General features: G+C 53.4%; 1 protein-coding gene, 1 long non-coding RNA gene and 1 pseudogene across 8 annotated transcripts; 1 reads left to right on the forward strand and 2 right to left on the reverse strand.

Annotated features, from left to right (window-relative positions):
- Positions 1–353: 353 nt before the first annotated feature.
- LOC129535739 (uncharacterized) lies at positions 354–3,265 on the reverse strand. Its single transcript, XR_008681716.1, has 3 exons — positions 3,149–3,265; positions 2,242–2,465; positions 354–1,099 (listed from the first exon to the last, which is right to left on the reverse strand). It is a non-coding gene; the product is annotated as an uncharacterized LOC129535739 (long non-coding RNA).
- Positions 2,899–27,774, forward strand: ITGA7 (integrin subunit alpha 7). Of its 7 annotated transcripts, none has more exons than XM_088837118.1 (26): positions 2,899–3,303; positions 7,693–7,820; positions 7,918–7,997; positions 9,055–9,310; positions 9,813–9,944; positions 10,193–10,312; positions 11,143–11,350; positions 11,451–11,644; positions 12,008–12,096; positions 12,218–12,345; positions 12,477–12,572; positions 12,714–12,775; positions 12,902–13,071; positions 13,480–13,629; positions 14,287–14,402; positions 15,469–15,661; positions 16,481–16,561; positions 16,669–16,748; positions 16,888–16,962; positions 17,114–17,216; positions 20,058–20,234; positions 20,425–20,556; positions 24,444–24,557; positions 24,761–24,859; positions 24,958–25,083; positions 27,063–27,774. In XM_088837118.1, the coding sequence occupies exons 1-26, from the start codon at positions 3,098–3,100 to the stop codon at positions 27,291–27,293; spliced, it is 3,546 nt and encodes a 1,181-aa protein (XP_088693244.1). In that variant the 5' UTR covers positions 2,899–3,097; the 3' UTR covers positions 27,294–27,774. The 7 variants fall into 7 exon arrangements, with proteins under 7 accessions (XP_088693244.1, XP_055250293.1, XP_055250295.1 ...); XM_055394320.2 differs by lacking the exon at positions 10,193–10,312 and adding an exon at positions 26,052–26,164 and having other exon boundaries at positions 2,937–3,303; positions 27,063–27,264; XM_055394321.2 differs by lacking the exon at positions 9,813–9,944 and adding an exon at positions 26,052–26,164 and having other exon boundaries at positions 2,937–3,303; positions 27,063–27,264.
- LOC148777635 (small nuclear ribonucleoprotein G pseudogene) lies at positions 22,994–23,318 on the reverse strand (annotated as a pseudogene).

Consider the following 27,774-nt stretch of genomic DNA (forward strand, 5'->3'; position numbering starts at 1 on the left):
ACCCTCGGACATAAGCTCCAAGGCTCTGTTGCCAGATGAGGTGGAGGGAGATGTTAACCCTGCAGTGTGTGTTCTGGAAGTGTCTGCTGCTCATCTAGAGACAGCAGTTGGGCAGTGTGTGGTCTGGGGGAGTTGAAAAATAGGGAGTCCAGATGGAGGGGAAGAGGACTCTTAGAGGGGGGAGGGCCTGGCAGAAAGGGGCAAGAGTCTTTGCTGGGTCTGGACATTTATAAATTTTTAAAAATGTTTTGAAATTGTTTTGAAATAGTTGTAGACTCAGAGGAAACTGCAAAAAATAGTATCCTTCACCAAGCTCCATCAGAGGCAACACCTTATATAATTGTTGCACAATATCCAAACCAGGACTCTGACATAGATATTATACAGTTAACTAGGCTATAAGCCTATTCAATTTTCCCCAGTTTTTTTTAACATGCATTCATTTATAATTCTATGTAATTTTATCCCACAGATGGATTCAATAGCCACCACCAAAATTAAGTTACAGAACTCCCCATCACCATGAAGGAACTTCCTGTACTACCCTTGTATATTCACACTTCCACTTCCCCATCCCTGTCCCCTGGCAATCACTAGTCTGTTCTTCATCTCCATAGTTTTTCATTTTGAGAATGTCATATGACTGGAATCATACAGCATCAGCATAAGTTTTAATTTAATGAATTGCTGAACTCTGAATTCAAACACAAAGGTTCTCTGGCAGGTTATTTACTTGAATATTAAGCTTCTTCTGTTCTCTGGATTCCTCTGGCTTCTTTATTCCCTCCTCAATCTGCAATGCTGCTCTCCACTCCAAATCTGGCCTCATTTCTCCTTTTGGGAAAATCTACACGTCTAAATTTACTAGGCTGGTCTGGGACTCTTGCTTGTTCCCCGCCCTCCCTTGCCCCACTATTTATAGCCAGGCTAATTTTGGGTGGCCTCTCTCTCTCTTTTCTTTCCTTCTCCTTCCTCCTGTGGCGGGTGAGGTGACTTCTCAAATATTTGGGCAGAGGAGGTCAGAAGCAGATTCTTGGCATCTGATCTCAACCTCGGATTTAGCAGGAATCAGCAGAGTAGAGATGGAGGGAGGCAGGAGCTGCAGGTGGAGAGAGGGAGGCATTTGGGGCTCTAAAGGCATTTTTTAAAAACTTCTATTTATTTTTAAATTGAAGGATAAATGCTTTACAGAATTGTGTTGGTTTCTGCCAAACATCAACATGAATCAGCCTTAGGTATACCTCTGTCCCTTTCCTCTGAACCTCCCTCCCACCTCCTTCCCCATCTAGGGGGAACAACCCTCTAGGTTGTTACAGAGCCCTGGTTTAAGTTCCCACCCTCTCTTTCCCCCCATCCCTGCCCCACTAAAGGCATTTTGACCCCAGTTGGATGATATTTGGGCTGAGAGTCAGGAGTCTGGGTTCCACCCTGATTTTACTCCTTTGCATTCTCATATCAGCTCTTCTCCAATGTCAGGGCTCTGAGATAGAAAAAGGATGCAGAGGGCATGACTGGGGGATGATAAAAGTAGGGTCTCAGGGCCAGTCTGCTGTGTTACCTGGAGAGCACCTGTTTAGAGGTATGCTACTCCCCTGGAAGGGATGGACACAAGTGTAGTGTTGTCAAAATGGAGGCACAAACTTTCAAATGTATAGTAACTCACCCAGGGCAAGGATTGTCCCACTGGGCAAAACCAGAAAGTGAGAGAGAGAGAAGGGAAGATGGACACATGGATATACCCAAGACCAACACCCAGTAAGAGAGCCCTAGGAAGGGGAGGTGGGAGCAAGTGACGTTCCAGTTGTGCCAAATTATTTCCTATCTCTCTTCTTGGCCCCATTTCTGGATTGGAGTTATAAATAGCAGAGCTGGAAAATGTCCTCCCCCTTTGCCTTTGTCTCAGCCTTGGGGGAAGGGAGAGGCAGAGGCACAGCTTGTGAGTCCTTGTGGACATCTCTGGGAAGCTCCACCTCGATCCTGTGAGGGCCAGTCCAGGACACTGCCCCCTCCAGTCCCTTCCTCTTTGGAGGGTGGGAAATCTACGGTTCTGGGAAGGATCTGGAAGGTGGAGACATCGTTCCCATCCCTTTGCCTCTTGGGTCCAATCTCTCTCATCTTGGCCTTCTCTGACAGTCAATCCTTTCCCCCAGCTCACTTTCCTCTTCTTCTGCCACCCTGTTCCCCCGCCCCCCCCCCCCCCCCCCGTTTTCTCCATTCCTTCCTTGTTGATCAAACTCTTACCCTTCTTTCTCCAGCTCTATTTTCTTTCTACCCGCCTCCTCTGCTCCCCTTACCCAGGCTGCTGAGTTTTTCTTTCTTCTTGCCTGTCTTTTCCTGATTTCCCCGAACGCTGACGATGTATGTGTCTAGCAGAGCCTTGCCACTGCTGGGCTCGGGGGGATGGGATGGGATGGGATGTGATGGGAACTGGTTTGATTCAGAGAGCAGGAGAGGCGTTCTGTGTCCTTGGGGAAAGAAGGGAGCATTAAGGCACCACACCGGACTCATCTGCATCGCTTTCGCTGTGTCTCTCTCTTTCCAGACTATCTTTTAGCCTCATCCACTTCTTATCCCTGGCTCACCCCCCTCGCCCCTTCTCTTTGCAACCCCTTTCTATCCGTAATTCTCCTACCCCATTCCCAGGCGCCGCCTCCGTCACTCGCTGGCTAGGGCAGGAGTTAGGGGGGAAGGGGAGAGCACTGGCGGGGGCGGCGCCGGCGCTGGGGTGGGGCTGGGGGTACGTGGGGAGCAAGGCCTGCTCCTACCCGGAGCCGCCCTCCTGGGCATCCCTTGGCGACTCCCGGAGGCCTCCACCTGCCGCGGCCCGGGGGGCGGGGCGAGGGCGGGGCCGGGGCGGCGCCCGCGGCAGCGGAGGCGGGAGCGGGCCGGGGGACCGGGGGCTGCGGCCGCTGCAGTCGTCCTGGCCGGTGCTGGGGCGGCGGGAGAGGGGTAGAGGGGCAGCGAGGTGGAAGACTGGGAGGACCCCCTGAAGGACCAGCGAGACTCGGAGACCAGAGATCCTCCTCGGGAGATCTGAGATTCGGGGCGCCAGCGAATTTCCTTGCCCTCGCTGGGAGCGCGAGCAGCGGGTTGCCCCATGGCGGGAACTCCGGGCCGCGATCCTTGGGGGACCCCTGGGATTTGTTACCTTTTTGGCTCCCTGCTCGCCGGACTGCTCTTCCCAGGGGCTGCCGCCTTCAATCTGGACGTGATGGGCGCCCTCCGCAAGGAGGGCGAGCCGGGGAGCCTCTTTGGCTTCTCGGTGGCTCTGCACCGGCAGTTGCAGCCCCGACCCCAGAGCTGGTGAGTCACCGCACCCGCCCGGAATCCCGGCGCCCGAGCCACAGATGCCCACCCCGCTCTTCCGCCCCATCTCTCAATCTTCCAACCTTATCAAGACTCAGGCTGCCCTCAGATATCCCACGCCCCAGCCTGAAGCCTTGTCTGCCTTGGATCTGAGACCCAGGCGATCTCACTTTGGGGATGAGTTGGAGAGCAAGAGTCTTGTCTTGGCTGGGAGCTATCCCCTTTCGGTTTTCACCCCAACTTGCATCCTTGTTCCAGTCCCAAGGCCTGTGGCTCCCCTCCTACTTTAGGAGGCTGAACTCCCTCAGAGAGGGAGCACTTCGCCTCTGCTTAGGTCAGGTGAAGAAGGAGAGGACAGAGAGACTGAGGGTACCATGGGAGGGATAGAGGGTAGACTCCAGAAATAACTTCCTGCGAGGGCATTGCCATGGGAGGGAATGAGAACAGCAGGACTCTGGGAGGCCAGGAGAGACCTGAGCTTCTGTGGCTCAAGACTGCAGGGAGGCTGGGAGGGAACCTCGGAGGGTTAGGCACTCTGCACCAGGTAGTTTGGAGACAGAGGGTGATAGAGCCCCCCAGAGTTAGCAGCAGCAGCAGTAGTGAGAGTTTCCTCCTCCTCAGGAAATTTCCAGCTCCAAGAATCTCAGCAGTAGGGGGAGACAGGGAGGGTGAGGGACAGAGGACAATTCTGGTTATTTTCTAATCAGTTCAGGACCCGTGGGAGAAAGATAGACTTGTGTGTGGGGACTGTGGCTGTCACGATTCCTGTACTATTGGCCCCATCTCTGTGTGCGGCTTTAAAAAGACAGGCAGGAAAGAGAAAGCAGCCCACCCCTTCCTGCCAGGGGACCTTTCTCTCCTTGGCTAGTGCCTAAGCCACAGTGTCCATTACTGGGATCAGTGCTGTCCACTGGGACCATCTCCTCCCCTCTGCTATTGGCCTAGGGGCAGAGGGAAGGGATGAGAGCTCATTTCTCTTCCCTGGCTCAGGGACTAGGGGCTAGCTCTGATCTTCTTTTCCCATTATCTCTGTCATCAGGGAGCAGGGTCAGAGATCCCCGACACGTTGGGAGCAATGGAAAGCTACTGACTTCATCTCTTCTTCAGTCTACTATCCTCTTCCTCCCTCATTTCTGTCTCCCTTTCTCCCTCCCTCCCCCCATCTGCCAGAGTTCCAGGACTGGAGGCCTTTTTAGGACATGCTGAAGTCTCTGAGCTATTTCCAGGCAAATTCTAGGTTATTTTTAATGGCTTGGTCTCTTGTCATTTCCCCCTTGTCTCTGAAGGTGGCCCCTGATTCTGTCTCCCAGAGGGGCCTGCTCACCCCCTCACCCTGCTCTTGCTCCAGCAGGGGGGGCTCTGCTGTCTGGTGGCACGTGAGGGGTGGGGTACCCTGGCTGAGTCCCTGGCTTTGGGGTTGCAGGTTGTTGTCCCCACCACTCTCTGATCGAAAAACCTCACCAGTTTGGATGTCTGGCCCAGGGATGAGACTTTGAAGTTCAACCTTCTGTGGTTTCAGCCTCATTAGTTTCCATCAACTGTAACACCATCAACAGTGCTACCAAATAGAGTGTGTGTGTGTGTGCTCAGTTGCTCAGTTGTGTCCGACTCTTTGTGGCCCCACGGACTGTAGCTCACCAGCTTCTCTGTCCATGAGATTTCCCAGGCAAGGATACTGGAGTGGGTTGCCATTTCCTCCTCCAGGGGATCTTCCCAACCCAGGCATCGAACCTGTGTCTCTTACGTCTCCTGCGTTGGCAGACGGATTCTCTATCACCAGCGCCATCTGGGAAGCCACCAGATAGAGTAATTGTGGCTATTGGAAGGTTTGTTAACATATGTGAAATTCTGAGCATAGCACAAGACCCAGTGCGGGTGGAATGAAAGTGTTGGTACCTTTTTTCTTCTATGGTGATCCACAGAGCTGGAGTGTAGCTTTAGTGCCTTACAGTGAGTCTGGATCCAAAGGCTTGGCCGGAGCACCCCCAGGGCTGAGCCAACCTTCCAGGCCAAGCACCCTTCCCGGAGGCCCACCCAGATTGAGAGAGTCAGAGAGGGCTGGACTTGGGTCAGAGCCTGGAGTGAATGGGAAATTAAGAGGTGCAGAGGTAGTGGGCTACTCCTTCGCCTCCACTTAGCCAGCCTCCCAGACAGTCCCTTGCTCCTAGCTGCCTTTCTCTCAGCCGTGGCTGCAAATGTGGCTACTGTTTGTCCAGAGGTCTGGGGTGGCTGGGGATCGTGGGATGAAGCCAAGAAAGAGTGTGTGGCTGGGGCAGAGGTGGAGGGAATGGAGAGGCTGTGTGTGGGAAATCTTGTTCCAGGCAGGATGGTCTGGTCTGTTCTCCATCAGGAGAGGGGCTGGACGTAGCTATGCACTCAGCTTCTTTCCTCTGTATGGACCCCTCCCCTTCTTTCAAATCCCTACTTGTGACCTCCAGGGGAGGTGTGAGCATTGAACGTGGACTGTTAGCCTCTCTTGGTACTTAGTTCTGCGCCGACCAGCTGAGACACTGTGTGTCTCTGTGGGTCTGCATGACATGTGGACCCAGCAAACACAGCTTGACGCCTCCTATGGGACAGATGCACAGATGAATGAAGCAGCTTGGGTCCTCCAAGGGCTCACCATCTCTGTGTTTACAGGTGGGGGCACCACGGACTTGTCTGGAGGTTAGCCAGGCCACCTAGTTCTGCTCGGAGTACCCTCCTCTCCCCATCTTCCTTTTCTGAAGGTGGTCAGTCATAGTCATTGGGTGGAAAAGGCATGGATATTGGAATTAAGCAGATGTGGGTTTGAATTCCTTTGTGCTGCCAATGTCTTTGAGTGAGTTTCCTCATCTGAAAGATAAGCAAAGAATCCTTCCATAGGACTGTCTTGAAGATTAAATGAGATAATGCAGGTAACATGCCTAGCCTGGTGCCCGGCACCTAGTAGAGTCGAAAATCTTAGTTCCTCACATCTCTGGCATCTAGTCTAGGGCCTGATTCATAGTAGGTGATGAATAAATATTACTTCCTTGTCTCACCAGTGCCTGACACAGGGCTTGGCAGATGATGTGTGTGCTGTGCTAAGTCACTTCGTTCGTGTCCGACTCTTGCAACCCCATGGACTGTAGCCCGTCAGGCTCCTCTGTATGTAGGATTCTCCAGTCAAGAATACTGGAGTGGGTTGCCATGCCCTCCTCTTTCAGATGATAGATTCTCAATAAATAGTTGTTAACATATGCCCGGTGTATGCCGTCTCCCCTTCTACTCCCCACCCGCCTCTCGTGACATTGGCTCTGACGCAGGATGACAGCTGCTCGGAGACGAGGAGGAGTTGTGGGAAGGGAGAGTGGCTCTGTGCCCATCAGAACTGGCACAGCGCCCCACAGATGCCTGTCTGCCATATCGCCCTGTGCCCCAGTGGGGGAGATGGAGGAAACGAGTTGGGGAGAGAAGCCTCAAGTTTCATCTTGCTGACACTTTTGAGTCTCCTTCTGTGAAGAGAGGATCCTTATAGCCAGCCAGGTGCCCATCACGTTGCCTCATGCTCTCCTTCACTCCTGGCCTGAGGGTCTGCCCCCCAGGGGACCCAGGCAGCCTCCATTCCCAGCACAGTTCTCCCTGGGGAAGAAGCCTTGGCTGTGATCATGGAAAATTGTCCTGCCAAGAACATTGTAGCTGGGAAAGAGCTGAGGGGGAGGTAGGAGAGAAGGCTGGGCGTGGGTGGGGTGGGGAGGAATGGGGAAAGTCATGGACATGGGGAACCGCAGGAAGGATGAAAGGGGATTCATGATGTAGGGGGCGAACGGGCTGGGATTGGAGACAGAATGAGAAACTGGCCTCCACCTCTATGCCAGTTCAAGTGACTGACAGAATCTTTTCCTGGCAGGGCTGCTGGGTGGCGGGTTTTTGATGGGACCCACATCTAGTCTCTCGCTTGGCCCCGGAAGCTGGTCTCTGGGCCACCTCATGGTGCTGTTACTTTGCTCCCAGCATTCTTGGCATTTCTGGGAAGGTTTCAACTGAACTGGGGCTGGGGAGGAAGGCAGAGTTCGGAGATGGGGCCAGGGAGTGCGGGTGGGGGTAGGAAGGCTTGGTCAAGAACAGGTGCTGGGGACAGGCGGTTCTTTCAAATCAGCAGTGTGGGCCAGGCTGCTCGGGTTGCCAGTGTGTGTGTGTATCTACTGTTATGCGGTTCCTCACCCAGATAGTATGCGCATACGTAATGTGATGATTGCGTGGCCAAGTGTATGAATTTGCCCGAACCAGGACGTGGGAAAGCTGACTTTTGGCCCTTTGCCTTAGTCCTTCAACACTCTGCCTGGTACCGTGGAGCTGGGCCTGGGTGGCTTTGGGAGGTGGAGGGTGCTGGCCACTAGTCCCTGCCCCTCCTCCATCGTGCAGGCTGCTGGTGGGCGCTCCCCAGGCTCTGGCCCTGCCGGGGCAGCAGGCAAATCGCACTGGAGGTCTCTTCGCTTGCCCCCTGAGCCTGGAAGAGACTGACTGCTACCGAGTGGACATCGACCAGGGAGGTGAGGGCTCCGCGGGGCTGGGATGGGGGACGTGTGAGGAGGGCGGGAGGACTTGGCCTCGTCTTTCCTCCCCTAATTCCCAGTGTCCTGCCACCAGCTGATGTGCAGAAGGAGAGTAAGGAGAACCAGTGGTTGGGAGTCAGTGTTCGGAGCCAGGGGCCTGGGGGCAAGATTGTTGTGAGTACCATATCTTTTTTTGACTTTTGATATTTACCATTTTTATAGAAAAAGAGCATGACATTTTGTTTTTAAAAAGAGGGAAAACCAGTTTGACTCTGTAACAGTAATATTGTGGTGATGGGTACCACTTCTTGTGATGCTTTGCAAGGGTGTTGAGTGTGTGTTTGTGTGTATGCATGGTGTGTGCATACAATAGATGTGCTTACAGAACTCAGGTTGGCAGTATGATATGATTGTCTGCTTCTGAGGACTTCTGAGATGTAAACAGGTGTGAGGCATGGTTCCGTCCTTATAAATTTAAAAATGTCTAACAGTTCATCCACCCATCCATGTGTTAAACTTACTGAGAACATTTTAAGTATCAGGCATTGAACTGAGAGAGGACATGTAAACACAGGGAAAAGCCTGATCCATGCCTCAGAGAGCCTCCTGCATAGTTACAGAGATTCTCATCACTGACATGCATAAACACAATAAAACAAGTCCCTTTGGGGCAGAGTATGCTTAAGGCTAGGTGAGTGGCAGGGTTCCCAGTCTATACCAGTTCAAGGGAGGAGCGGAGAGCGAAGACTACTGCAGGTAGGGGTGATTTGAGTCTGGATTTCCAGAATAAGCAATACTTGGAGAGTGGAGAGGGAGGGAATTGTTTTCAGATGAGGTGGTGGCTCTCAGGTTCAGGAACCGGACCAAGCTGGGCATGCTATGGACAGTCCCATCTGACGGGATCAAGGAGGCATGAGTTCTGTGGCCGAGTCATGCTGTGGGTGCCAGGAGAGAATGTGGAGCAAGGACTTCTTGCTGCCAGGGCAAAGAAGTGGGTGCAGAGAAGACAGGGATGGGGGTAATGTATTCTATATACCTGCCTAATGCTAGGCTGGGAGGTGGCGCCCAAGTGATGCTGGCAGAGGCGTGTGTGTGTGTGTGTGCACGTGCATGCATGCGTGTGTATATGGACTCGAAACAGCAGCTGCCAAATTCCTGCACATGGGCAGCGTGGCTCAAGCAGGGTCCTGGCCCTCACGGTGGAGTGACCAAATCTGCTTTCCTCCCACAGACCTGTGCACATCGTTACGAGGCGCGGCAGCGTGTAGACCAGATCCTGGAGACTAGGGACGTGATCGGCCGCTGCTTTGTGCTAAGCCAGGACCTGGCCATCCGAGATGAGTTGGATGGTGGGGAGTGGAAGTTCTGTGAGGGACGCCCCCAGGGCCACGAACAGTTCGGCTTCTGCCAGCAGGGCACGGCGGCTGCCTTCTCCCCCGACAGCCACTATCTCCTCTTTGGGGCCCCAGGAACCTATAACTGGAAGGGTGAGTCACTCCCCAGAGAGGGGAGAAGGGAACCAAAATGTCCCAGTACCTCAGAGAGGGGGTTGGGGGCAGCATGTGGCCAAGCATGCCTGCGTGTTCACCGCCACGGAGCCCTGGGGCCCCTCCACGCCTCCCACCGCGTCTCGCCGGCACGCACACGACTGGGGCCACCCATCTCCTGTCCTCCGCATGGCCGAGAGTTCTGCAACATGCTGGCATGAGCCCCCCACATGCCCAACCGGGGCCCGCATGCTCCAACTCACCAGCCCACACCTCATCACTCCCATTCCCATCTCCGCACGCCGCCGCTGGCCGGGCTGACACGTGGTGAGTGTGATACCACGTCCAGGGGTAGAGAGAAACCCCAGGCAGCTTGGCCTGGGAAGGGGTGGAGATGGGGCTGGAGAGGAGAGGAGCGGCTTCCCTGGGTGCCTAACGAGCACCCAGGCCTGTGGGTGGTCTTCACTCCCCACCCTGGGCACTAACAGGTCTGTCCTTGCAGGCACGGCCAGGGTGGAGCTCTGTGTGCAGGGCTCAGCGGACCTGGCACACCTGGACGACGGGCCCTACGAGGCGGGGGGTGAGAAGGAGCAGGACCCCCGCCTCATCCCGGTCCCTGCCAACAGCTACTTTGGTAGGGACCCCTCCCCGGCCCGAAGCCACTCTAACCCTCTGCTCCTCTCTCTTGCCCTCCCTCTCCCATCCTTCTGTCTCTGTCCCTGTCCCTCTCTCTGCCTCTCTGGTCTCTTTGTCTCTCGCGTCCTCTTTCTCCACCTCTCCCCCTTCTGCCTTCTTGCTCTTCTGTCTGCCTCTGTGTCCGCACTCTGTGGCCTGTCCTCTGGATGTCCCTGCCCTGGTGTCTCCCCCGCCCCGCCCCCGCAGGGTTGCTCTTTGTGACCAACATTGATAGCTCAGACCCTGACCAGCTGGTGTATAAAACTTTGGACCCTGCTGACCGGCTCCCAGGACTGGCCGGCGACTTGGCCCTGAATAGCTACTTAGGTTTGTAAGCTCCCCTCCATGTCCCCCTGGGCCCTGGGGGCTTGGCCTGGCCTCCCCGCCTCTCCTGCCCTGCCCCCCAACACCTACCCAGAGAAACACCCATTGGGCCCAAATTGCAGAGAAGAGCTGAGCCCGGTGGCCAGGCCCAGGGTGAAGAGGCCCCAGGGGTGATAGCCTAGAGGGCTGTGACCAGGGGTCTCGGTGGAAGAAGATCCAGGTGGGCTGAGGCTGTAGTGGGAAGGAAGGAGGCTGGACCTCTGAGGGGTGGATGGCGGGCGTGTGTGGAGAAAGGTCGTGCTGTGTTGGTAAGTTCCTCTTCTTGTCTCATCCGCATTGTTCTGCCGAAGGGCAGGACACCAGGCCTGGGGGATGTTTGGTGACTCCAGCTCTTCCCTATTTCCCTCTTGTTTCCTCCCCTCCTGTCCATGTGGAGACTTCCTCTCCCTGCCAGGAGTGGCGTGCATTGGAGGGATGGGAGCTCCTGGGGATGCCGAGGGGAGAGCAGTTTCGGAGAATCATATGGGGGCACCCTGGTCCAGCTCCTGTTGCTGCCCAGCCACCTGGGCCTCCCAGCCATCGTCTTCCTCCTTCCTGCCCAGTTCCCAAGGCTACCCCATCCCACGTCTCGTGCCCAGCTCCAGTCTCCAGACGGGGAGGACCACTGGGTGTCTGGAAGGGCAGAGGAGTGGTCCAGCTGTGATGGAGATACCCCTGGGGGCACCTCCACCTTTAGGCTCTAACCTGCGGGGTGGGGCAGGGTCAGGGAACTTAGAACCCCTCTGGCTGGGAGTCTGGTGGGGGAGAACTCACCGCGAGTCGCTCCCATCCAGGTTTCTCCATCGACTCGGGGAAGGGACTGGTGCGAGCTGAGGAGCTGAGCTTTGTGGCAGGGGCCCCCCGTGCCAACCACAAGGGTGCCGTGGTCATTCTACGCAAAGACAGTGCCAGTCGCCTGGTGCCTGAAGTGACGCTGTCTGGGGAGCGCCTGACCTCCGGCTTTGGCTACTCGCTGGCCGTGGCTGATCTCAACAATGATGGGTGAGAGTGAGGGAGGCGAGTGCAGCTGGGGGAGGCTGGGGCTGGGAGGGGCCTCTGGCCTCTCCTCCTGACTCCCCCTCCTGCTTTCCTGTCTCCATAGCTGGACAGACCTGGTAGTGGGTGCCCCCTACTTCTTTGAGCGCCAAGAAGAACTGGGGGGTGCCGTGTATGTGTACATGAATGAGGGGGGTCACTGGGCCGGGGTTGCCCCTCTCCGGCTCTGTGGCTCCCCTGACTCCATGTTCGGGATCAGCCTGGCAGTCCTGGGGGACCTCAATCAAGACGGCTTCCCAGGTGTGACTGGGAATGGGAAAGGCTGGGGGGCTTGGAGAGACGGGGCGGGGAGGTAGGCGGGGAAAGGCCTCTGAGGTCAAGGGCAAAGTCCTCTGAGGACTCAGGGACAGAAGCAACCTGGGCTCGTGTTTGAGCTTTGCTATTTACCAGCTTTGTGGCCCTGGGCAAGTATATCCTTTCTGAGCTAGTGAGAGTAGTTGAGAGATTAATGATGACATATGCAAGGTGTCCAGGACTTAGTAGTCTCTCAATAAAATAGAAAACAGGGTTTGGAGCTGAATGACTGAAGGACAGCTGGGGCCTGGACCTCGCCCCTCCTCACCCCCACCCTCAGGTCTGATTGCTTTTCTCCCATGCCTGCAGACCTTGCCGTGGGGGCGCCCTTCGATGGGGACGGGAAGGTCTTTATCTACCACGGGAGCAGTCTGGGGGTTGTCACCAAGCCTTCTCAGGTGAGGGGAGGGGTTGGGGTGAGGGAATGGGTGTGAGTGGACCCAGGGGGCCCGGCAGCAGAGGGTGGGGGAGGCAGAGGCTGGGGATGATGGGTGAGGGGCTGACGGTCTGGTCCCTCAGGTGCTGGAAGGTGAGGCCGTGGGCATAAAGAGCTTTGGTTACTCCCTGTCGGGCGGCCTGGACGTGGATGGGAACCACTACGCAGACCTGCTGGTGGGTTCCCTGGACGACACTGCTGTGCTCTTCAGGTGAGTCCTCCATCCGCGTTGCCCTCACCCTCCTGAGGCCGGACCCCTCTGCAGAGCCAGATCTTCGGCCTTCCTCCTTTCCCAGCCTGACGTTCTCATGTCTCCTGTGCCCTGGATTCCCCGTTCTCCAGGGCCAGGCCTGTCCTCCATGTCTCCCACGAGGTCTCTATTCTTCCACGAGCCATCGACCTAGAACAGCCCAACTGTGCCAATGGCCACTTGGTCTGGTGAGGCAGGGATCCGAGGGGAGGGTGGAGGGGAGCCTCCAGGGTCTAGTTCTCCCTTGTCTGCCCAATTTGGGGCTGGGGCAGGAGTGGGCAGGGTCGGGGAGGGGCCTTGGCCTATCAACCTTACCTTTGCCCCCACAGCATGGACCTAAGGGTCTGTTTCAGCTATATCGCATCACCCAGCAGCTATAGCCCTACTGTGGGTGAGTAAGGCCCCTCCACGCCCACCGCATTGGGTTTCAGGGTGGGTCACTCCGGGGTGCAGAGAAGCGCCCGTTGGAGCTGCCCCCAACCCAGCTCACTGGCTCCTCCTCTCCCACCTGCCACAGCCCTGGATTACATGTTAGATGGGGACACAGACCGGAGGCTCCGGGGCCAGGTGCCCCGCGTGACCTTCCTGAGCCGTGGCCCCGATGACCCCAAGCACCAGTCCTCAGGCACCGTGTGGCTGAAACACCAGCATGACCGCGTCTGCGGAGACACAATGCTCCAGCTTCAGGTGGACGCTGACCCCTTGGCCTCTGAGGGTCATTGTCATCGCATCATCTCTTTTTCTGGATTCCTCTCAGCTTCCTCCCTAACACACTCACACCTCAGTCTAAAATCTCAACTTTTGGGATGGTTCCCTTTTGGGCTGACCTCTCCCTTACCTGCTGCCTTCTTGCATCTCCTGTGAAGTTCTCTTCTCCCTGGAGATTTTGATGGCAAGTCCATCTTCTTGCGTGGTCCTCAAAGCCCTGAGTCCTGGCTCTTCTCCCTTCTCTGACTTAGCTCTCCATCTCTCTCCTTCATCTCCCAGAGCCTCTTTCCAGGCTTCAGGATCTGTCCTAGGTCTGGCTGGGGCTTTGGGCAGGGCTGGGACCTGGGGGGTGGTTCTTGCATCCACGTCTGTCTTTTCCCTCCCCAGGAGAATGTCAAAGACAAGCTTCGGGCCATCGTCGTGACCCTGTCTTATGGTCTCCAGACCCCTCGGCTCCGACGACAGGCTCCTGGTCAGGGGCTGCCCCCAGTGACCCCCATCCTCAACGCCCACCAGCCCAGCACCCAGCGGACAGAGGTGACCGTGTGCTCTGGCTGAGCCGAGGGAAAGATGGGAGGAACAGATATCATGGTCCCTTGCCAGTGACGCTCATTCATAGCCTGCAGAATTCTTTCCCATGTTACCCTAGTCGTTCCTCATATCTCAAGATGCTGTGGCAGGTGGACCCCAGATGTAAAATGATGATGATCATGTGTTCCTAGTCAGGGGGCCCAGGCAGTCTTCAGATGCCCATGGTGCTGGGGGTCTGCTGTGTTCAAATGTGGCCTGTAAGGTCCTTAGGTCATCTCTAACCTGGTCTGCTGGAGGAAGACAGGGGAGCTCCGTGCATGGTTCTTATGGCCAGTCCCAGAGTGATGCTCTTCCCTTCTCTTCATGTTCTAAGTCTGGGACTTGGTTACACACAAGAAAGGCCGAGGAAATGTGTCCTTGGTGTGGACTAGCCTTCTGGCCTCTGCCACGGCTTGGTAGTCACTTTACTGTGATTCACATCATTTTACTGATGAGGACACAACTCAGAGTGGTTAAGAGACCAGCTCAATATCACACAGCTAGCAAGCAGCAGACCTGCAAGTTGAATCCAGGTTGTTTATTCCTCTGGTGCCCTACCCTGCCACATGCCTTGGCAACACATTCATTCCCTGAGAAGGACCCCCTCTTCAAATCTCCCCCCAGATCCACTTCCTAAAGCAAGGCTGTGGTGAAGACAAGATCTGCCAGAGCAATCTGCAGCTGGTCCACGCCCGGTTCTGCGCCCGCGTCAGTGACACGGAGTTTCAGCCTCTGCCCATGTGAGGGGGAGCGAGGGAGCAGGTGGGGTGGGAAGGCAAAAGTTCAAAGTAAGCAAAGAAGTGCCCTGGGGAGGGCCCGGAGGGGCCTGAACCTGCAGAGGGGAGGGTGGAAGGTGGGGAGAGCCTGCAGACAGCTTGGAAGTTTGCAGAATGAGCTGCCATAGCAGCTCACCTGGCAGGGAAGGATAATCCTTCATCATATTTTTGAAATTATATAGTTCACATATACCTCACTGTTCAGTCTTCACAACCCCATGAGGTAGGAATTACTATCAGTTCCACTTGGAAGCCTAGAGAGGTTGTTACCTGCCCAAGGTCAGTAAGCAGTGGACCAGGGATCAGGAGGGTGGTTCCCTGACTCCCAGTCTTTCTTTTTTTTTTTTTAATGTATTTTTAAATGTTTATTTTATATACTGAAGTGCTAACCACTCAGTGCTTTTTTCTTTAAATCTTATTTATTTTTGCCTGCGCTGAGTTGTCATTGCTGCACACAGACTGTTTCTAGTTGGGGTGAGCCCGGGGCTGCTCTCTAGCTGTGGTGTGCAGGCTTCTCATCGTGGTGGCTTCTCTTGTTGCAGATCATGGGCTCTAGGGCATGCAGGCTTCAGCAGTTGAGGCTTCCAGGCTCTAGAGCACAGGCTCAATAGTTGTGACCGACCGGCTTAGGTGCTTTGCAGCATGTGGGATCTTCCCAGATCAGGGATCGAACCCATGTCTCCTGCATTGGTGGGTGTATTCTTTACCACCGAGCCACCAGAGAAGCCCCCTAAATTTTTATTTATTTGGCTGTGCTGGATCTCAGTTGCAGCAAATGGGATCTAGTTCTCTGACCAGGGATTAAACTCAGGCCCCCTGCATTAGGAGCTTGCAGTCTTAGCCACTGGACCACGAGGGAAGTCCCTGACTCCAGTCTTGACTCTTTCTGGAGTGTGTGGAGATTAGGGAAGCCCAGGTGGAGGGAGAAGTTCAGAGGGTAGAGGCGAATCCCATGCATTGGGGGAGGGAGCGGGAGGGAGAGGCTAGACTGGTCTTCAGGTCTTAGAGCAAATGGGATCTGGTCCTGCAGGGATGTGGATGGGACGACAGCCTTGTTTGCTCTGAGTGGGCAGCCAGTCATCGGCCTGGAGCTGAAGGTCACCAATCTACCCTCGGACCCAGCCCAGCCCCAGGCTGATGGGGATGATGCTCATGAAGCCCAGCTCCTGGTCACTCTCCCTGCCGCTCTGCACTACTCGGGAGTCCGGGGCCTGGACCCTGTGGTGAGGACCTGGGGCAGGGTGGCAGTGATAGCTTACAGTGAACGATCGTGTCAGATTCGTGATCTCTGAAGAAGATTTAGCTTCGGGATCAGGCTTGATCACTCAGAGCTTTTGTGTGGCAGTGAGAAAGGACAGAGAAAGCTTCTGACAAAGACATCAGAAGGGGCATGGGCTAGACTAGCCCCCTCCCTAGAATAATCAAGGCTTTTACCAGACCCATTCCCACAACATAGATCTTAAATTAACAAGATTAGTCAGAAGGCTTTTGTTAAAAAGGAGAAAAATGTCCTCGGACAAGATAAATTGTTGTTATATAACCATTGGTACAGAGCTTAAGGAAAAACAGGCCCCTGAGCAAGATGCATTGTTTTGTTGTATAATCATTAGTTCTGGGCTTCCCTGGTGGCTCAGAGGGCAAAGCATCTGCCTGTAGTGTGGGAGACCTGGGTTCAATCCCTGGGTTGGGAAGATCCCCTGGAGAGGGAAAAGGCGACCCACTCTGGTACTCTTGCCTGGAAAATCCCATGGATGGAGAAGCCTGGTAGGCTACGGTCCATGAGGTCACAAAGAGTCGGACATGACTAAGCGACTTCACTTTCACTTTTATGAAAATTAGTCTTAAAGATTGTTGTCATAACAACTCAGAGTTTAAGTCTTATGTGACTAAGACAAAGCAATGTAGAAAAAAATGTTTGTCTCTTTCTCCTCCTTGAGGGCCCCAAACTCCTTATCAACCTACCTAAGAATTAACTTTCTCAGAAGTGGGGTCTTGGGGGCTTTGGTAACCCCAGCTGACCTCTCCTTTTCTCTCCACTCCAGGAGAAGCCGCTGTGCCTGTCTGATGAGAATGCCTCCCATGTCGAGTGTGAGCTGGGGAACCCCATGAAGAGAGGCGCCCAGGTTGCCACAGCTGCCCTTATCCCTGTCCAAGTGGCTCTCTAATCCCTGGCCTCCCCTTCAAGCCCCTCACCCTTCCAGACTCTCATCTTGCTCCACTCTTGGTCTAGGTCACCTTCTACCTCATCCTTAGCACCTCGGGGATCACCATTGAGACCACAGAGCTGGAGGTGGAGCTGCTGTTGGCCACGTAAGGCTGAGGGGCCAGGGTGGGTGACGATGGGGGCCGTTGGCTAGAAGTCCACTTAGAAGGGGCTCTGCTGTCTGCCCGTGGCCCCTTGGGGTGGTGCCTGGGCTCTCTGCCCACACCTGCCCCCACCACTCACCAGCATCAGCGAGCAGGAACTGCATCCAGTCTTGGCCCATGCCCGTGTCTTCATTGAGCTGCCGCTGTCCATCACGGGGTAAGCCCTGCCTGGGTGGGCACATCCACTGGAGGGGTGGGCACTGCCACTTCCAGACCCAGGCCTGGGCTCTGCCTCACTGGCCTGACCTTCCTGACCCTCCATCAAACCCCAGCCTTCCTCGGCCCCTGTTTTGACCTCTCCTCGCCAGGGTGGCCATTCCCCAGCAGCTCTTCTTCTCTGGAGTGGTACGGGGCGAGAGTGCAATGCGGTCTGAGCGGGATGTGGGCAGCAAGGTCAAGTACGAGGTCACGGTGAGTGTCCCGGTGAGGTCTCTCCCTTCTTGGCACAGAAGAGATGCTGAGACACGTTCCAGGGGCTGTGGCTCTTCTCCCTTCTGGCGCCTGGTGGTCCAGTGAGCTTGAGGCCTCCCCTAGCTCCTGGGCCTTGGCTGCGGGCGTATTTGTGTTGCAGCCTCAGGTGACCATTTCCTGCTCGGTCCTGACTGAATGTCTCATCTCACTGTGAGAGCACAGGGCCATCTGCTGGGGGATAGAGATGTGGGGGGAGGGCTGGTGTCTCTTCCAAGAACCCTCCCCTGCTTGCCCAGGGCCTCCCCACACCTCCCAGGGACATCTCCAGGTTTTCCCAGATTTGGGGGGTTGGGAGCAGGGAATGGTACGTAATCTAGGATCCTGAGTCTTTGTGGAAGTTTTGCTTCCTGAGCCTTCCCTGCAGCCTTGTCCCCTTCATCTCATGGGTTTAGAACCCACCCTTTGATTCTCTTGATGTCAAAAAGTACCAGCTCCCAGTGGACCCTCCACGATTCTCTCCTTGTCTGTCCATTAGAATTCAAAGTTCTGTGTATTAGGATTAGGTCATTCTGTCCTTCGAACTGTTCGTATACCTGTCTAGAATTTAGCAAAATATTCAGTTCAGTTCAGTCACTCAGTCGTGTTGGACTCTTTGCAACCCCATGAATCACAGCACGCCAGGCCTCCCTGTCCATCACCAACTCCCGGAGTTCACTCAAACTCTTGTCCATTGAGTCGGTGATGCCATCCAGCCATCTCATTCTCTGTCGTCCCCTTCTCCTCCTGCCCCCAATCCCTCCCAGCATCAGAGTCTTTTCCAGTGAGTCAACTCGTTGCATGAGGTGGCCAAAGTATTGGAGTTTCAGCTTTAGCATCAGTCCTTCCAATGAACACCCAGGACTGATCTCCCCTAGAATGGACTGGTTGGATCTCCCTGCAGTCCAAGGGACTCTCAAGAGTCTTCTCCAGCACCACAGTTCAAAAGCATCAATTCTTCAGCGCTCAACTTTCTTCATAGTCCAACTCTCACATCCATACATGACCACTGGAAAAACCATAGCCTTGACTAGATGGATCTTTGTTGGCTTGGCAAAGTAATGTCTCTGCTTTTTAATATGCTGTCTAGGTTGGTCATAACTTTCCTTCCAAGGAGTAAGCGTCTTTTAATTTCATGGCTGCAATCAGCATCTGCAGTGATTTTGGAGCCCCCCAAAATTAAAGTCTGACACTGTTTCCACTTGCAAAATATTAGATTAGAATAAAAATTTACATTTACTTACATAAGTACATACAGAATCTTTAGATCTAGACTTTTGCTCCCCCGTAAGGACAGGGAGATTCTACTACTTTCTAAGGAAATTTTAGGAGCTTAAAATATTTGAAGCAGAAGTTCTAAACAATTCTAGATTGAATTTACCATGTCTATGAATCCACTAAATCATGTATAAAACATTTTGGGTTTGTGGGTATGGAAATTTTTTGGGGAAAGTATATAAAAACTGGGTTTTCTTAGTGGCTCAGCTGGTAAAGAATCCTCCTGCAATGATAGAGACCTGGGTTTGATCCCTGGGTTGGAAAGATCCCCTGGAGAATGGAAAGGCTACCCACTCCAGTATTCTGGCCTAGAGTATTCCATGGACTATATAGTCCATGGAGTCGCAAAGAGTCAGACATGACTGAGCAACTTTCAATTTCACATAAAAACTGTGATCCAGGGTTTTCTAGGAGACTTCACGTTTAAGCACTTAAAGAGCATTTCAAGTTTCTACTGATCTGTGAACTCATGTTATTAAAGAATCACACTAGATGAGAGTGTCCTTTTTGATTTATTCACGATTTTTTCTATATATTGTTTTATAAAGCAGATATTTTCAAGCATTTTTAGAGTATTCTACATTTTATATCATTTTCTAGTAAACATGTATATGTGTTTAGTTGCTCAGTCATATCCGACTCTTTGCAACCCCGTAGACTGTAGCCCTCCAGGCTCCTCTGTCCATGGGGATTCTCCAGGCAAGAATGTAGTAGTGGGTTGGTATGCCCTCCTCCAGGGGATCTTCCCAACCCAGGGATTGAACCCAGGTCTCCTGCCTTGCAGGCAGATTCTTTACCATCTGAGCCACCAGGGAAGCCCAAACATGTATACATCTAACATAAATAAAAGTTTTATAGAACACTCCTTCCTTACTGCATGTGATTCAACCAGGTTTTTTTTAAATTTTATTATATTAATTTTTTTTCAAATGCTGATTGCAACCCATTAAATTGATTCTGCTAAATAATAAACTACTAGAGAGTTAAAGTTCACCGTAGGAATCAGAGATCAAGTAAAGTTACATAACTGCTATGGATGCCCTTGCCCTCCAGGTTATCAACCTGAAATCTTCAGGGAAAGGTTGAATAGTAACATCTGTATCACTTTCAGTCTTAACAGTCACCCAGAGGTGAAGTCAATGTAGCAGTAAGCAAAGAATATTCTTCCTCACTTGGTAATCCAATTGGCTTATAGAGGGATTTTAGTCTCAGATATTCTTAGAGGTGTGTGAAAATTGTAAGGCTATGTCATTACAAAATGATATAAAATGTGTCTCATTTTCTACAGTATCAAGGGACTTCCCTGTAGCTCAGATGGTAAAGAATCTGTCTGCAGTGCAGGAGACCCGAGTTCGATCCCTGGGTCAGGAAGATCCTCTGGAGAAGGAAATGGCAATCCACACCGTATTCTTGCCTGGAGAATCCCTTGGACAGAGGAGCCTGACAGGCTGCAGTCCGTGGGGTTGCAAAGAGTCGGAAATGACTGAGCGACTAGCACTACTACTTCACACTCTCTTGTGCCCACAGGTCTCCAACCAAGGCCAGTCGCTCAACACCCTGGGCTCGGCCTTCCTCAATATCATGTGGCCCCATGAGATTGCCAACGGGAAGTGGTTGCTGTACCCCATGCGGGTGGAGCTGGAGGGCGGGCAGGGGCCTGGGCAGAGGGGGCTCTGTTCCCCCAGGCCCAACATCCTCCAACTGGTGAGGCTCAGGCGAGGTGGGTGGGGCCGCTGAGGCAGGGTGGGGGTGTGGAGGTGGAGGGTGTGGGGTTCAGACTTTGCGAAGGCTGCCGTGGGGCTGGGGGCCTGTGGAGGAAGCTGCTGGGGAAGAGGTGCCATCTCTCCTTGCTGCGTTTGGAGGGACCCTCACTGGGCCCCCTCCCCTGCCTCAGGATGTGGACAGCAGGGACAGGAGGAGGCGGGAGCTGGGGCCGCCGGAGTCGCAGGAACCTCGAGAGCAGCCGGAGCCCAGCACGTCCTGGTGGCCAGTGTCCTCTGCTGAGAAGAAGAAAAACATCACCCTGGTGAGGACAGGGCAGATGCAGTACAGCCAGGATGGTGGGCGAGGGGAGGTGGTATGACAGAGGGTGGGGGCAAGGGGGAGGGCGTGGAGCTTTAGGGTGGACGTGGCCTGTGGCGAGGTGCGATGGTCAGGCACCTGGGGCAAGCTGACTGGACCCATCACACCTGGGGGGCAACTGCCACCCTAGCTTCCCCAACACCCGCCAGGTGTTCACTAGAGACCAGGGCACTTAGCTACAGCCAGTTCCCTGTGCAGTTGATTCTCCCTGCCTTCCTATGCAAGGTCACATTTTAGAGGGGGTGGGATGGTTTTAGCCACCTCTGAGGTCTCTTTGTAGTTCTTTTGAATTCTTTTAGGACAAAAAGTCAGTTTGCATGAGGAAATTTGACATGGTTTTTGCCATGTTAAAAACACCATGTCAAAAAGGTTTTGAAAAGTTCTAGTAATTAACTTGATAGTATATTTATGTGATTCATTAAGTTTTTCCTTTTCAAGCAGTTTGGCCTCCCCTTTTCCTACTTGTTTCACGTAGTTATGTTACCGAATGGACTCACTGAGCAGGTTAGCGCAGGCTCTGTGCTGTCCTAGGATGGCGCTGGCAGTGAGAGTTGGGGGGTGGGGGTGGTAGCAGGGGACAGATCAGGGTGGTGCTTGGCTTGGTGGCAAAAAGGTGACTCCTGGATACGGAAAGATGTGCAATAGAGGCAAAAACAGGCAAAGAGACCTTTGCAAGGGGAGGGCAGCAGTTGGGCAACTCTGGTGGTATCTGTCTGGGAGAAAGTTCCCCTGCCACAGTCCATCCTTCCTGGGGGCCCTTAGCTTCCCTGGCCCCCTTGAAAGTGTGGCAGGAAGCTTCACAAGGATAGTATGTGTGTGCTTAGTCGTTCAGTCATGTCCGATTCTTTGCGATCATATGGACGATAGCCCGCCAGACTCCCCTGTCCAAGGGATTCTTTAGGCAAGAATACTGGAGTGGGTTGCCATTCCCTTCTCCAAGGGATCTTCCAGACCCAGTGATCAAACTTGAGTGTCCTGCATTGCAGGCGGATTCTTTATTGTCTGAGCCACCAAGGAAGCCCCCAGGGGGTAGTATGAGCTTGTGTAATTGCTATTTCCTTGTTACAAGGATAGTCCTGCTTTCTCCAGGTGACTGACCTCTACTGAAAGGCCACCTTTTATCTTTTTTTCTGGTTGTGCCCTTGGCATGTGAGATGTTAGTTTTGATCCAACCAGGGATCGAACCCATGTCCCCTGCATTGGAAGCATGGAGTTTTAACCACAGGACCACCAGGGAAGTCCCAAGGCCACCCTTCTTGATAAGTAATTTGAAAATGGGGGATTTCCCTGGCAGTCCAGGGGTTCTTTTTTTTTGGCTATTAAAAAAGTTTCAGTTCAGTTCAGTCGCTCAGTCGTGTCCGACTCTCCGCGACCCCATGAATCACAGCACGCCAGGCCTCCCTGTCCATCACCAACTCCCGAAGTTCACTCAAACTCATGTCCACAGAGTCGGTGATGCCATCCAGCCATCTCATTCTCCGTCGTCCCCTTCTCCTCCCGCCCCCAACCTTTCCCAGCATCAGAGTCTTTTCCAGTGAGTCAACTCGTCGCATGAGGTGGCCAAAGTATTGCAGTTTCAGCTTTAGCATCAGTCCCTCCAATGAACATCCAGGATTGATCTCCTCTAGAATGGACTGGTTGGATCTCCTTGCAGTATAAGGGACTCTCAAGAGTCTTCTCCAACACCACAGTTCAAAAGCATCGATTCTTCGGCGGTCAGCCTTCTTCACAGTCCAACTCTCACATCCATACATGACCACGGGAAAAACCATTGCCTTGACTAGACGGACCTTGGTTGGCAAAGTAATGTCTCTGCTTTTTAATATACTATCAAGGTTGGTCATAACTTTCCTTCCAAGGAGCAAGCGTCTTTTAATTTCATGGCTGCAGTCAGCATCTGCAGTGATTTTGGAGCCCAAAAAAACAAAGTCTGACACTGTTTCCACTGTTTTTCCATCTATTTCCCATGAAGTGATGGGACCAGATGCCATGATCTTTGTTTTCTGAATGTTGAGCTTCCAGCCAACCTTTTCACTCTCCTCTTTCACTTTCATCAAGAGGCTTTTGAGTTCCTCTTCACTTTCTGCCATAAGGGTAGTGTCATCTGCATATCTGAGGTTATTGATATTTCTCCCAGCAATCTTGATTCCAGCTTGTGCTTCTTCCAGCCCAGCGTTCCTCATGATGTACTCTGCATATAAGTTAAATAAGCAAGGTGACAATATACAACCTTGACGTACACCTTTTCCTATTTGGAACCAGTCTGTTGTTCCATGTCCAGTTCTAACAGTTGCTTCCTGACCTGCATACAGGTTTCTCAAGAGGCAGGTCAGGTGGTCTGGGATTCCCATCTCATTTAACAAAAAAGTTCAGTAAGAAAATGTACACAACCCAATTTTTCTGGTAGTAAAATGTGGAGAGGGGACACATGGAAGTAGTTGATTTCTCTGGTGAATACAGCCATTGTTCATACTTGTTCCAAGGCTTCTAACATGATGATACTATTTTCTCGTGTTACCACCATTCCAATATTGTTATGTTGCCCACTAGTTGCCATCTCCACACATTCATCTATCATAAGATTCATAAAGGGATCAAATCCCCTCAATATTCCTTGGACATGTCTGCCACCATTTAATTTCAGTGATAACTTCTTGTCCATAAATTTCTTCAACACGGAAGTGTGTGCTTTGCTCATTATGTCTACTCTGCGAGTTCAAAGAAGCCTCCAAACGGACTTCGAGTGGCGCTCACGCTCCAGTGGCACGCCCAGGGCTTTGCATCTCCGTCCAGGGGTTCTTTGCCTTCCAATGCAGGAGCTGTGGGTTCAGTCACTGATTGAGGAGATAAGATCCTACATGCCTCTTGGCCAAAACACCGAAATATAAAGCAGAAACAATATTGTAACAAATTCAGTGTAGACTTCAAAAGTGGCCCACATCAAAAAAAAATCTTAAAAACATTTTGAAATGGATTCTTTTACTTAAAATGACTTTTAGACAAATTGACAAAGGATTCTTGAATTACTCTACAGTGGCACAATAAGGGATGACGCAGAGAATTCAAACACCCTCAAAGTCATTCTTCTGTATGGGAAGTGTGATGAATAGAACATTAGTTTTTAGGAAGATGGTCCATTAGGTGAGATTGGACCAAATGGATTTAGGTCAGACCTGGAAGGAGCAATGTCTCAGTCCCCTGTCCCCTTAGCAGCTCCTGGGGCAGTCACATCTTCCTTCAGTGAGTGTGGCCTTTGCAGAGGAGTGCAACTTTGCCCACTCTGGACCTCTGGGTTCAAGTATCTGCTCCACCAGCTTTGCTAGCTGTGTGACCTGAGACTGGTCACTGGATTCTTTAAACTTTAATTTCCTAGTTTGAAAAATGGGGATGATAATAATCTGCACCTTGCAGGACAATTGTGAATTTAAATGAGATAAATACCTTGCAGATAGTAGGTGCCAATAAATGAGATCATCATTAGGTAATATGCATCTACTGGGGAAGCTACTCTGCCTGCTGGCTGCTGTCAAGAGATCTCCTCCCTGCTCCCCATGCATTTCAAAGCCAAAAAGCCCAGATTTGGGGTAGACTGCTATTCTAGACCACAGGGTTAGTTTGGGAAGACTTCTTGGAGTAGGAGAGTTTAAAGTCAGGAAGGGAAAACAGGAGAGATACTGAAGAGCTGGGGAAAAGGGGGGCTCCTAGACGGATGGAGGGGAGGCTCTGAGCACACTGTGTCTGTGTGACCACATTTGTGAGGGTTGCTGGGTCCCGGGCAGCTTGGCAGGGCGGGGCCAAGCAGCTCAGAGCCCTGACTGTCCTGGTCCCCAGGACTGCGCCCGGGGCACGGCCAACTGCGTGGTGTTCAGCTGCCCTCTCTACAGCTTTGACCGTGCGGCTGTGCTGCATGTCTGGGGCCGCCTCTGGAACAGCACCTTCCTGGAGGTGAGAGCACAGCTGGTCTTCTCTTCCCCAATAGCCCCTCTGGGACCCACTTCTCCTTCCTCCCAGTCCAAAGGCAGCATGCTCTCAACCCGAGGCAGGCAGAAACACCTTCTGTGTTGGGCGCCATTCCACTTACAGCTTCAGGAGCTGGGGGGAGGTGGAGGCATGGGGCATTAGGAAGTTCTCCTTCCCTGCTCCCTTAGGAGTACTCAGCTGTGAAGTCTCTGGAAGTGATTGTTCGAGCCAACATCACCGTGAAGTCCTCCATCAAGAACTTGCTGCTCAGAGACGCTTCCACGGTGGTGAGCTGCCTGGCTCAAGGCTCCCGGGGAGGTGCGGCCTGGGTAGCTCGTCTCTCCAGTTGCTCCAGCCTGTGTGCCCATCACCCCTCACTCGCCAGATCCCAGTGATGGTATACCTGGACCCCGCGGCTGTAGTGGCAGAAGGAGTGCCCTGGTGGGTCATCCTCTTGGCTGTACTCGCTGGGCTGCTGGTACTGGCGCTGCTGGTGCTGCTCATGTGGAAGGTGAGGCTTGGGGAGGGTGGCGGGGCTCCCCTGTCAAGCTGTGCTGTGGTTCTCGCGCCCACTGTCCCATTTATTCAGCAAATCTGTGTTGAGCACTTACCCGCGTGTGCCAATATCTCTATCAGGCCCTGGATGTTTCGGGGATAAGTCAGACGTAGATCTTGTTCTCAGGGCTTTTGTAGTCCAGCTGGGGAGGGGAGCCTTGTCGTCCAGGACGAGGCAGTGGACTAAGTCAAGAAAGCACAGTGGGAATTCAGGGGAGGGAAAGCTTGAGAGCAGGTGGCCCTGGAAGGGCCTTAGAAGGTGGGGTGGTAGGATCTGGATGTAGGGAATGGAATGTGGGTCTGGGCCTTTCAGAAGGACCATGGGAGGGGAAAGTCATGGAGGCAGGGAAGTGTGGTCTGATTTAACTAGAGTATGGTGGCTAAGACTGGGAAGAAAGACATGCCCAAGAAAGCCAACCACTGTGGAGAACTGCCTCCAGGGAACTGTCTCGAGGACTGAACTCCAAGCTGCTACATACCAAGCACTACATGGAACCATTCTCGCACACAGAGTGTATCCAGGATCATTTGTGCATCCGGGGCTCCACATAAGAGCACACACATGTATATGTCAGTACCGAGAATCACGTCCATTATCAGCGGCTATCCCCCGAACCACATGTCACATCTGAGCCATGTGGAACCACACATGCCCTGGGGGCCCTCCAGAGAGCTGCCCCCCTCCCCAGGACCAATCATAGACCAGGCACAGCCTCTGCAAATGTGTATCATCAGGCCTCTGGGCATCCAGACTGTTGGGAACCTTGCCATTCTTAAGGGAGATTGAGGCCTTTTAGAAACTGGATCCAAGATCTCTGCTGCCCACTCCCATGGAAGGGGGACAAAGCAGAGATAGGGGCCCCCGTCCTTCCTCAGCCTTCCCATCCTCCACCTCCTCTGCTCCCCTCCTCCCTTACATCCCAGTGTGGCTTCTTCCGTCGGAGCAGCCAGAGCTCATCTTTTCCCACCAACTATCACCGGGCCCGGCTGGCCGTGCAACCCTCAGCTGTGGAAGCTGGGGGTCCGGGGACTGTGGGGTAATTGTTGGGTGTGAGCACGTGTGTGTCCAGATTTGTATGTGTCAGGGAGTATGTATGTGAGTGTAAGTCGAGCTCCCAGCATTCAGGAATATGCAAAGCGAAGAAAGGAGATTGCATGAGGGTGGTGTGCATTCCAGGAACTGGGGTGGGAGGTGACTGTCAGGGTGAGGTTATAAGGGTGAGCATAACCCAGTCCGAGGCATGTGCAAGGGTTGGGTGGGCTTCTGGAGTGTGAGCATGTGGGGAGTGCTGGGAGGTGCCCTGCATGCCTTTTTTGTGGGCATGAGAGTGCAGAGACACAAGTGCAAGGAGATGCCATGCAGTCCAGCATGTCGGAGTCCTGGCAAGTCTTGTGTGTGAGTGTGCAAGGGGCACACTTCCATTGTGGTATGTAAGGGCCAGCCTGCTCATGACTTAGGGAGGGGCCGTAGAGAAGAGGGCCCACCCTAAGGAGGATGCTGCCCAGTAGGCAGGTACTGTGTGTATGAGGCTTGAGAAGAATCATTCTGGAATTTGCAGGGGTCTAGGAAGCCATATTTTCCCTCAGATCTTGTTTATGTTCTCAGGGATGCTGTTGCGTCTCTTAAAAAGCTTAGGGGTGTCTAAATTTTGGGGGCAGTGGTCCTGAAATTCTACCTTCAACCCCTCTTTCAGGCGCCCAGGGAGATGTCCTTGGTCCTGCAGCTCAGGCCCCTCCTGGTCTTTCTCTTGCTGTGCACGAGAACTGGGGGAAGCCAGCATTGATGGTGGCACCTGTGCGGGCTGCTTTTGGCACAGGCTGCCGTTGGTTCTTTCTGTCCCAGGGATGGTGGGACAGCAACTGAGCTGTGCCGGGCCTGTGCTCCAGGGACCCCAGCCCCACAGGCTTCTTATGTCTGGCCTGCTGTTCTTCCAGATGGGATTCTTCAAGCGAGCGCGGTACCCCGAAGCCACTGTACCCCAGTACCATGCGGTGAAGATCCCGCGGGAAGACCGGCAGCAGTTCAAGGAGGAAAAGACGGGCACCATCCTGAGGAACAACTGGGGCAGCCCCCGGCGGGAGGGTCCAGACGCCCACCCCATCCTGGCTGGGGATGGGCACCCAGAGCTGGGCTCTGATGGGCACCTGGTGCCAGGCACAGCCTAGCCTTCTCCACCCTGGCCTGGACCATGGGCCCCTTGCACCCCTTCCCCAGAGATGGCTCCTGGGGATGACGAGGGTAGACTGGGTTACTGGTGTCCCGTCCAGATTTGGCAGGATTTCTTTCCTCTGGGGCACAGATCTCTGCCCCCCATGAGGACCACCCCCCGCCAAACTTCCCCTTATGCTGTGAGATGAGAGGGGGTAGATCAGGGATGGGTCGTGGGGGAGGTTGAGAAGGGAAGCGGGGTCCTGATTCAAAAGTGGGGAGAAGGGACCCTAGTCCTTCCCACTCCCACTCAGTCTGTATAATGGGGCCCCAAGGACCTGTCTCCCGAAAGTGCCTTAAGCCCGGAGGGTGGGGAGGAGGTTACGTCGCTGACTCAGGGGCTCTTCCCTCCCTAGCTTCCCCTCTCCTCGGACCTTAGTTTGCTGCATCAGTGTAGTGGATTTTGTCTATTTATTAAAAAATATTTGAGGACAAAAC

This window comes from Moschus berezovskii, chromosome 6 (genome assembly GCF_049115385.1).
Source record: "Moschus berezovskii isolate FMDL1 chromosome 6, NW_MosBer_1.0, whole genome shotgun sequence".
Taxonomy (NCBI): domain Eukaryota; kingdom Metazoa; phylum Chordata; class Mammalia; order Artiodactyla; family Moschidae; genus Moschus; species Moschus berezovskii.